This window comes from Opisthorchis viverrini, assembly GCF_000715545.1.
Source record: "Opisthorchis viverrini unplaced genomic scaffold opera_v5_106, whole genome shotgun sequence".
Taxonomy (NCBI): Eukaryota; Metazoa; Platyhelminthes; class Trematoda; order Opisthorchiida; family Opisthorchiidae; genus Opisthorchis; species Opisthorchis viverrini.
The window spans coordinates 216,812-226,823 of record NW_008751768.1 but is presented as its reverse complement, the minus strand read 5'-3'; the positions used below and the strand labels follow the sequence as shown (position 1 = coordinate 226,823).

General features: G+C 41.0%; 1 protein-coding gene across 1 annotated transcript; it reads left to right on the top strand.

The window, feature by feature from the left end:
- Positions 1–3,380: 3,380 nt before the first annotated feature.
- Positions 3,381–3,593, top strand: T265_05749 (hypothetical protein; the record flags this gene model as incomplete). Its single annotated transcript, XM_009170829.1, has 1 exon — positions 3,381–3,593. The coding sequence occupies one exon, from the start codon at positions 3,381–3,383 to the stop codon at positions 3,591–3,593; it is 213 nt and encodes a 70-aa protein (XP_009169093.1).
- Between the last annotated feature and the right edge of the window lie 6,419 nt (positions 3,594–10,012).

Below are 10,012 nucleotides of genomic sequence, written 5' to 3'. Positions count from 1 at the left end.
AATTCCGACTTCAGACAAGAATCTTATACTTAGCCCATGACCGCGGAAATTATGTGCAGTTATTCTCTGGCCGGAATCCCTCACCAGAATGCCATCATTTCAGCAATCCAAGTAAAAAGAAACTGGTTTACTAGGAACCCAGTCTGGCTTACGGGTCAAGGCACAGTTTGTGCCGCCTAAGTGTCAGGTGGGTTACTTGGTTCGATTGGTTCTTGGTTCGAGAGCTAGCTAGGCGATATGATATAAATAATGTCCCTGGTGTCACTCGGCTGGTCGGCGAAGCATTTCTGGACTTTGAATAACCAGGCACTATCTTCTGGGTGGTAGGAGAATAGCCGAGAATAACGAAAAAGAACAGACAGCATGGGAGTTCTCCGGAAGAGATCTCAATTGCCCCCAGTGTCTGAGTGCGTTCATATTTTTACCGTATTTCTTATATTGTGGATAGGCTGAATCCATGCAGGGACAGCAAGTGGAAAGTCATTCACACTGTGGAGCCTGATACTATTTCATCTGCTTATTTACTAAAAATAACTCTGTCACAGTAAAGCGCTGTACATAACAGTCTTGGAAGTGGCCACATGGAAACGGGGTATTTATGAGAATTTCAGTGAACGGAGGGCCGAACGTTGCTAATTTTCTAGGTCAAACACCTAGGTCACCATCATTGGAGTAACTCCCAGTCCTTGTGCTCCTGAAAAGCACACTTGATTTGACGAACAATCGGGTTAGCATCTACGATACAACTGGGGTAGTGTGTCGTCTGCAGATATCCTAACCACCCACCAAACTGCCTGATCTCTTTCGATAGCTCACACAGCAAGCAAACAAATGTGCAGAATTTACTCTACCACTCCCAGTTTTTTCGGACATCATCCAATTGTGGTAAAAATTGGCCGTTCTCTTCTATTGTTCATGCCAATTTAGAACTACCGTAAGTTGCAGCTCATTCAGAGGGCACGGTGCATAATACCGAATATCTGCACGACTGGCGAACTCGTTTCAATTTTCTGCATAGCGACCTAATGGAGTAAGTTAAGATTTCGTGAGTGTTATGAGTTTAGTGAGTTATCAAACTGCCTAACTCGACTAAAACTAAAAAGGAATTGGAACCGTCAAGAAATCCCCCTGTATTCAGTTCACCAATCACATACAAAAGTTGGGTTTTGCGGTAAACCAGACCTGTGGTGTGGTGTGATGAAAAATGTTTCTGACAAGAGTGATGCGCCTATTGCTGGCTCTAATTAACCTTTACCATACAGAACGAAGACTGAAAGATAGATCAACGCACACTCTTTCGTATGCNTATACATATATATATATATATACATGTATATATATATATATATGTTAAACCAATATCCAAAACGAGATATTCAACTAGATCCAATTGAGCCTCCCATCAGAACCAAATTCCTCGTAAGTGAGGGCATTCTTTATAAGTCTGGTTTAAGTAGAACATAAGGTTGACAAACTTGCGGAAACAGGCCAACCTAGTGAGCCCTAAGAAAGCTGAAACAGGTCGCTAGCTATCAAAGAATTTTAGCAATCCTCTAAGTAGCTTGCCTACTGGCATTTTTAAAGCACCTTCATAAGAGTTTGGGGTATTTTCTGTTTCTGTAGAGAAAGGGCGATGGGAAATCATTTGAGCTTGATTAGTACAACAAAGTTGTCAACTTTATCGAATCTTATCGAGCGGCTATGAAAGCAGGGGCCCAAATATGAAATTGGTACAACAATTTGGCAAGATTGCTTCTTCCCATCTTCCCATCTTCTTGCCCATCTTCCGTTCAACCTCTATCTCACACGTACCTGTGAGGATAACTTCAGCGATTATGAAAGTGTTAAGGTGATTATTACTTGATGGTTTTTCATTTATTCAACTAGAAGCGGTTCTCCTCCAAAATACTGTTATTTTGTCTTTTGACTTGATTCTGCTGCTTGTGAACAATCAATACGTTCATAACCTGAACCCGTATTTCATAAAATGGCTACAGCACTTGGATCTGCAGCATCCACTGTGTCCTAATAGAAGTGCTTCCAGGGTGACTTTTCTCCATAACACCACATCAAGGGTTTCAACATAAATCCCTGAACATCCAAATGACGCGTGGTAAAATAACACGATGCACCGGCTTTGTCCACCGTGACAGCATACTTTTCACTGACCCGGATTTAACGTACGAATTGTCAAATCATCTGAATAAACACAGCTTACCTAACGGTTGACTGCTGTGTGGTAATGAAGCTGCTTTGTCTACAGACTTGTCAGTACTTAAAGAAATTGGTTGAAATACCTTCGAGAAGTCATTCTGTTTAACTGCACTGGCCATATCCTGAGCATTCTTATTCTTACAAGAGTAAACATTAATTGGCTGGAGAGCAGACCGATGCTCATCCAACTCGGCCGACTTGTTCATCGAACAGATAAGAAAAACCAGCTGATCAACAGATAAATGCAACCAAGCTACCACTACTTCGATATGCTTCCAGTTTATTCGTCCGCTTATTCCTTGTGTAAGATCATGGGAACCATACATTTGAGCGCAGCAACCTATCCTGTTTCTTTACCTCCTACAGCGTAAGGTTGCGAAGACTTATTCTTAGCGGATGTGAGTTCGTGGCATGCCGGAGCTCTTCGAAGTTTTATATCAAAATATAACGACATTACGTCATTCTAAGTCATCTACCTGGTATTTTATTCGGTTGGACACCACCACATCTTTAATGGCCGCTCTGTTCGCCTATCGGGGCAGCACCATTAGACACAGTGTCGAACACAATGGTTTTTCGCCATATGTTCGCATGTTCAATGACGATTTACAGGCTGAACCAGAATGTCGCAAGGAAACTGTCACCTAAGAGGGATGCCATGTGCAATAATTGCCGCCATTAAGCAACTGTTCAGCGGTTTTCAGATGGTGGCTTCTCGTTTCCTACACCCGATGACGTAGTACTGCAAAAGAATAATGGATAAAAACACTAAACCTGAAGGAAAATTCATAAAGTACGTCTGCGGGATTTACTCTTCACTGATTTTAACAAGACTGCGTTCTACATGGAACAAAAATTTGCCTCAATGCATTTACGAATTTCCAGTTAGAAATTAATCTTACATGACCATTTCTTTTAAGGTTAAAAAGCTCACATCTCCAAAGGACAGCCACCAGTCCACGGGGAAAGGTTAATCAAATAGATCGTTAGATTTGTTGCAAACAAACAGCGTGTTGAACAACGATAGAAACGAAAATCATTTTGGATCCCACAAAAGGACGTTGTGCATTGAAATTTTATGAATATAAGGGAACAAGAAAAACGTAGGCAGTAGTGAGATTCAGAATGTATTTGAAAGGGAGAAGAGAGCACTCGAACACAGTGAGATGACAACGTCGTACGAGCGACAAGAGGAGAAACAAGTGGAACAATTGGAAGGTTTTGCAGAGAACGTTGCCGACAAATATCACGACAGTGTCGATAAAATAGGAATGCTAGAGACTGTTGTCCAGGCAGAGAGTGGAAATGGGAATAATGATATATCGTTGAATAAGAAGGAGAGCATCGTCCTCATACGTGATAACATTGCTGCAGCATAGGTTGAATATGAAAAGTGAAGGCTAAAATGAAATGCAGAGGCAAAGAGTTTAGTAGTGCGGGAAAGTAGATTTGCCATGAGGAATTTCCGCAAGGATTTCCGCTTAGGATTTGGAAAGAGAAAGAACAAGAATACAGTTTGGATTGATTTGAACTGCGAGGTTTATTTAAAAAAGCACAGCCGCAGAGAATTATAGAAGGATTTCAATGAAGTAAGTGAAGTAGGATTCGTAAAGCATTATTCGAGAATTTCGGTAGGTCAGGCGCTCGCGGTAGTTCAAAATTCGAAGAGATCTGGGACGCCAAATAAAGAACAAAGTTATTTTACCATTTTATCGGTGTCGGAGGATACCGCTCCCCAAAGATCGCTTTCGTACAACAAAACTATGGTAAGCGAGATTATAACACCTTAATAAATCACTGCACTATGGAGTGTAAACCACCTCTCAGTAACGTACACGATTTGCTCGATCACCAAAAAAGGCAAAAAGCCAACTGGCTGTTCTCAGAGGTGGCCAAAAAGAAGTTAATTATGTCATCCCAAGTCAAGAAATCCGAAGATGGCGAGCAGTATCACATACAATTCAACGAACTTGCAAATTGCTGAAGACTGGAAGCTTAAGCCAAATTGTCCTCCATAAGGAAGCTAAAGAATACAACGGTGTTTACCCAGTGGAAACCGTACTGTGGATTTACAGCAGCTTATTCGATTGTGCTAACAATGATCCAAATTCTAAAAAAGTGTTCTTGATTGCTTTTGGACGATACTCGTTAGGGTTTGAGTGATGCTCACTCTCGAATATAATAGGTACAAGAGTTAGCTTTCGGCAAGACGTAAAATTAGTCCCAAAGAAAACATTTGACAGTGAGAATTGTGATGGGGGCGTCCTTCTTTGCAATTTTGCTGAATAAAATAATGTTACACCGACATGTACCAAAAGGGTAATAAATTTGTTGCACATAGAAATATTTGGTCTTTCCGGGTATGATAAGTGAAAAAGTGAATGATCAAGGGAATCGATCCGAGGAGATAATCAATTTCTCACAGGGTAGGACCACATAGCTTCCTTTGTACCGGGGATCAGAGGAGAAGGATGAATTCGGCAGTCACCGAAGAAATTTGTTTGCTCAAAAAATCTATCACTGCAGGGGTCGTGGGGCGAGTGAGTGAAGTGAGATTATGCCATATTTTATTGAGATTCTTTCGGATGCCGACACAGAAATGAACCACTGGGAGAACCATAAAAAAGGACTTCCCAAATGCTTCGCACAAATTGGGAATAAACACTTGCATACAACCACAGTAAGCCTCCTGACAGAAGTATATGGAAAATTCTCAGAAATATCACGAGGACACAGCTTCGCAGCTGCGGAAGAAAGAAACCGGAGACTAGTTTGGAAAGTGAATTAGGATATGGCATGCATATAATGAGTTGATGGTCAGAATTTCCAGGGTGGTATAAAGTATTGCACAGAGAGTGGTAGCTGGTGATGAGATGACAGTTGAAGGTTTACAACGTGTTGTTGTCACGCCCCAGGGCACGAGTATGAGGTCACAAGATGGAAAAAACATTGCTTATTGAAAGTGCTCTCCCCTGAGACTGGCCTGATTAGAGGCATTTAGATATATAAGCATCTCGGAATCAATAGAAGTGGGATTGCACAGCCCAACGACTGACTTGTGGTGGATTCGGCATAACTGAAATCAAGTGAATGAAGAGCTTAACACATGGTATCAACGAGTCGACTGTGTTCAATCGATAAATTTAATCATAAAACTGGAAAACGTGTGCAAAATAATCGAGCGATAAAGTGCAATAAACAAGCGCAAGTTGAAGGAGTTGATTTAAATTCAAACCCTAGTGGTAAAATGGAACTTGCGCAGTAGATAAAAGTTTGGCAATAAGATTGACTGGAATCACACAATCCAGGAAGTTCGCTTTAGCTAAAAACGAAAAACAAGAAGAGTACGGGAAGGGTTATATACACATCGACCAATGATACTTAACTAGGTAACGTGTACGAACACATGAGATTAGTGGCTGGAAATTAAATAAAGTAGTATTCCTCATGTGTCCCATTGTTTTATATGGCAATCTAGTCCATGAATTGAGTTGATCCTATGGTATAGGTTCAGCATTAGGGTGCATTATCAGCACCAGTGTAGCGCGTAACGGTACCAACAATTTATAAGGCATGTGCACTGTATCGTGGTCCCCGATTTAAGAATACTATCATCTACTAAAAACAAGTGAGACTGCTCTTTTTAACCAAACGATTCGCGACTGCCCTCGCGGAAAATGCAGCAGCGCAATGCACCATTTGGAAAAATATGTTTCCGGCAACATCTGTTATGGGATGTACAGTCTTAGAAAGAAGAATACAAAAACTTGATAAAAACATACTACAGAGAAGAACAGTGAACAGTCCTTGTAGTGACTTATCACATAGGTTCTTGGTTGATCGCTCGACAGTCTAGTGGGTGCATTGAAAGATCCACTCGCAATTCTCGCTGTGATCGATTCATCTGCATCGAGAATTATCCAAGAAAATATGTGCTGAAACTTGGTTAATTAACATATTTGGACGTAATCGTACCTCTGATTTTTGTGGTCGTATATTTGATTAGATTACATTTACCTGAAAAAAAAGATACAGAGCGGTATGCATATAATGAGTTGATGGTCAGAATTTCCAGTGTGGTATAAAGTATTGCACAGAGAGTGGTAGCTGGTGATGAGATGACAGTTGAAGGTTTACAACGTGTTGTTATCACGCCCCAGGGCACGAGTATGAGGTCACAAGATGGAAAAAACATTGCTTATTGAAAGTGCTCTCCCCTGAGACTGGCCTGATTAGAGGCATTTAGATATATAAGCATCTCGGAATCAATAGAAGTGGGATTGCACAGCCCAACGACTGACTTGTGGTGGATTCGGCATAACTGAAATCAAGTGAATGAAGAGCTTAACACATGGTATCAACGAGTCGACTGTGTTCAATCGATAAATTTAATCATAAAACTGGAAAACGTGTGCAAAATAATCGAGCGATAAAGTGCAATAAACAAGCGCAAGTTGAAGGAGTTGATTTAAATTCAAACTCTAGTGCGCAGTAGATAAAAGTTTGGCAATAAGATTGACTGGAATCACACAATCCAGGAAGTTCGCTTTAGCTAAAAACGAAAAACAAGAAGAGTACGGGAAGGGTTATATACACATCGACCAATGATACTTAACTAGGTAACGTGTACGAACACATGAGATTAGTGGCTGGAAATTAAATAAAGTAGTATTCCTCATGTGTCCCATTGTTTTATATGGCAATCTAGTCCATGAATTGAGTTGATCCTATGGTATAGGTTCAGCATTAGGGTGCATTATCAGCACCAGTGTAGCGCGTAACGGTACCAACAATTTATAAGGCATGTGCACTGTATCGTGGTCCCCGATTTAAGAATACTATCATCTACTAAAAACAAGTGAGACTGCTCTTTTTAACCAAACGATTCGCGACTGCCCTCGCGGAAAATGCAGCAGCGCAATGCACCATTTGGAAAAATATGTTTCCGGCAACATCTGTTATGGGATGTACAGTCTTAGAAAGAAGAATACAAAAACTTGATAAAAACATACTACAGAGAAGAACAGTGAACAGTCCTTGTAGTGACTTATCACATAGGTTCTTGGTTGATCGCTCGACAGTCTAGTGGGTGCATTGAAAGATCCACTCGCAATTCTCGCTGTGATCGATTCATCTGCATCGAATATTATCCAAGAAAATATGTGCTGAAACTTGGTTAATTAACATATTTGGACGTAATCGTACCTCTGATTTTTGTGGTCGTATATTTGATTAGATTACATTTACCTGAAAAAAAAGATACAGGGCGGTTCCTCCAGTAGTTCCANTAATCGTACCTCTGATTTTTGTGGTCGTATATTTGATTAGATTACATTTACCTGAAAAAAAAGATGCAGAGCGGTTCCTCCAGTAGTTCCACTAGGGAGAAGCTGACTCGACGCATACGTTCTCGCTTTGTTTTACCATAAATCGATTCAGTTGCATTAACACAGTCGAACGCGACAAACAAGCAATGATTCCAGTTCAAAGTACACATGGAATGTCGTGTGTCACACGCTGTACCTGGTTAAAATTAAATATTTCAGTCGTTGCAAACCCCACTCGCACCTGTCTGGTATTACGTTAATGAACCACAGACTTTCAACTCTTTCTTTGCCCTCTTAACAAATTCTTCCGGCGAGGCTTTGATGGGCTTACCAGTGTCAAAAAATCCCCTTGTTTTTTTTCTTTGGGCACGCCTTTAATATGCCCACATATAATGAAGTAATTTCTAAACCAATCGCTTTTAGCCCGTTCAGCTACAACATTAAATTTTGTGATGTTATGTGAAAATGCACAACAGTAGTAAAACTGCAACTGTTTGATGTCCCAACACAGATGGTGTTATGAGCAAATAACACTGGAACGACTCTACGAAGCATTAGTCATCCAGGACATTCTCACGATGAAAATGTGAATCAGCCGAGCAGTTCAGGACCTGGCGATCACTGTACACTACCCAGACGTGTATTTGAGATGCCTGTCTGTGAATAAGTCCCTTGCGGACGGCTGAGTGTATTAGATCGATTTTTTCGCTCAGTCCCTTCAAATGCTGCACTCTGTGGTCGGCAGTGTGGTTACCCAGTTGAGTAAGATATCCAAAACAACCAAGATTCAAGCTTGCTTACTGTTTCAGAAGGAAAAGTCGACCATAGAAATAGCTGTTTGCAACCTAAACTACATATGCTGGTACAATGAGAAAAACTACCATGGATAGCCAGCTGCTGCGAAAATCACGGCAGTCAAGTGGCACTTCCTTTACAATTCCTTCCAGATAGATAAACTTAATCAATGTTGCCGTTTGGCCCTTTGCATCAAGCTGAAGGCACTGAGCAAAAAACGAGTGCAGCAATATTCTACGGTTTGCAAGCAGATATTCCCAACGGAAATAAAGAATTTAATGATTCGTCATGATCCGTCATCACTCCAGTTATTGCGTGAAACTATTAGGCTGTTCATATAATATATATCACTCGGTCATTTTGTAGCACTACGCTGAAGTCCATGATCAGCTTTGGGTCAGATCCAACAGTCACATTAGTATATATTTCTAGGTCCCGGGGTGCTAGTTGTGCCATCGATCAAACGATGTACCAGCCAATATGTGCTTAGAATCCTACTTCTGTAGTGATTATGTAGTCATTCTTCTAGTGCAAGTCTTGATCATTCATTCAGTTTTTATCCTGTATCTCCAACGCAGATAATATGATGGTGGTTTGACCACAGAAATCTTACAGGACTTGTTTAGTACCAGGATACAGAAGTAAAGTTTAGCGAGTGAGGGTGCTATGAAATCTGTCAGTTCAGCATGACCAATTTCAGTATGTCTTCTTCAGAAGGTATGGTTTCAAAGGCCGTAATAGTTGATCCCGCGAATGGGAGACTGATGCCCAGCAATGATTTGTGCCCAATCTTTCAAAACAAATTTAAACCTGGAAAGAATTGGCCGTATTTGTGTAAACATTCTTGATCGACCCACCTTTTCTGTGCGTTCAGTTGGTCAGTATGCTATGGGTATTACTCTTCAACTTGAAGCAGATGGATAACTCAGATTGTCCAAATATCCTTACATTAAAAACGTGATTTGCGTTACATCAGTGCGCACGAAAAACCATGATATGCCGTCATCCTGCTAATAATGTTAAAGTGTCCATTTGGAGATAATCGCTTTCTGAACGCTACTTCTTAATTTTACCAGTCATCAAACGAGAAACAGAAGTTATTTCTAAAGTTTTATCCATCGTACTTTGAGCTCTCCTATCTCTCGACGATATAAACTTGATTATGGGTTTCTGTTAACGGGGAGAAGTTCACAAGGAGACGATAAGTAAGAATGCCAAGCCAATCACTCGGCAAACTCAAGCTGTTATTACTGCATCAACTTTGCGGATCTTTTGGTATAAAATTCATTCCAGTTTATACTAGTAAGGAGGAAACCGGAGCACTGGATGCCGATCGATTCAAATACATACCTTTGGAGACGGCCCATGTTATATCGTTTTTTCCGCAGATTTGCTGAATAGGACCTCATGTGACATTTAAAAATGCTGTGTGCTACCATGCACGTATCGATTTGCACACACTAGCGCACTCGTATGCACGCACCTGTAGTCGTGTTGTGCTGGCACACATGAAAGTAGGGAAGAGACGTGGGAGCGCCAGACTTGTTCACTGAAGTCTCGACTTGACACACCTAACTGATGAACGTGGCTGACTGGGTCGGTTGACGTAACCAATCGTAACGAGGCACCTAAAATTTATTAGCCTGCCACGACCGAGCCATTCAATGTAGGCCTGT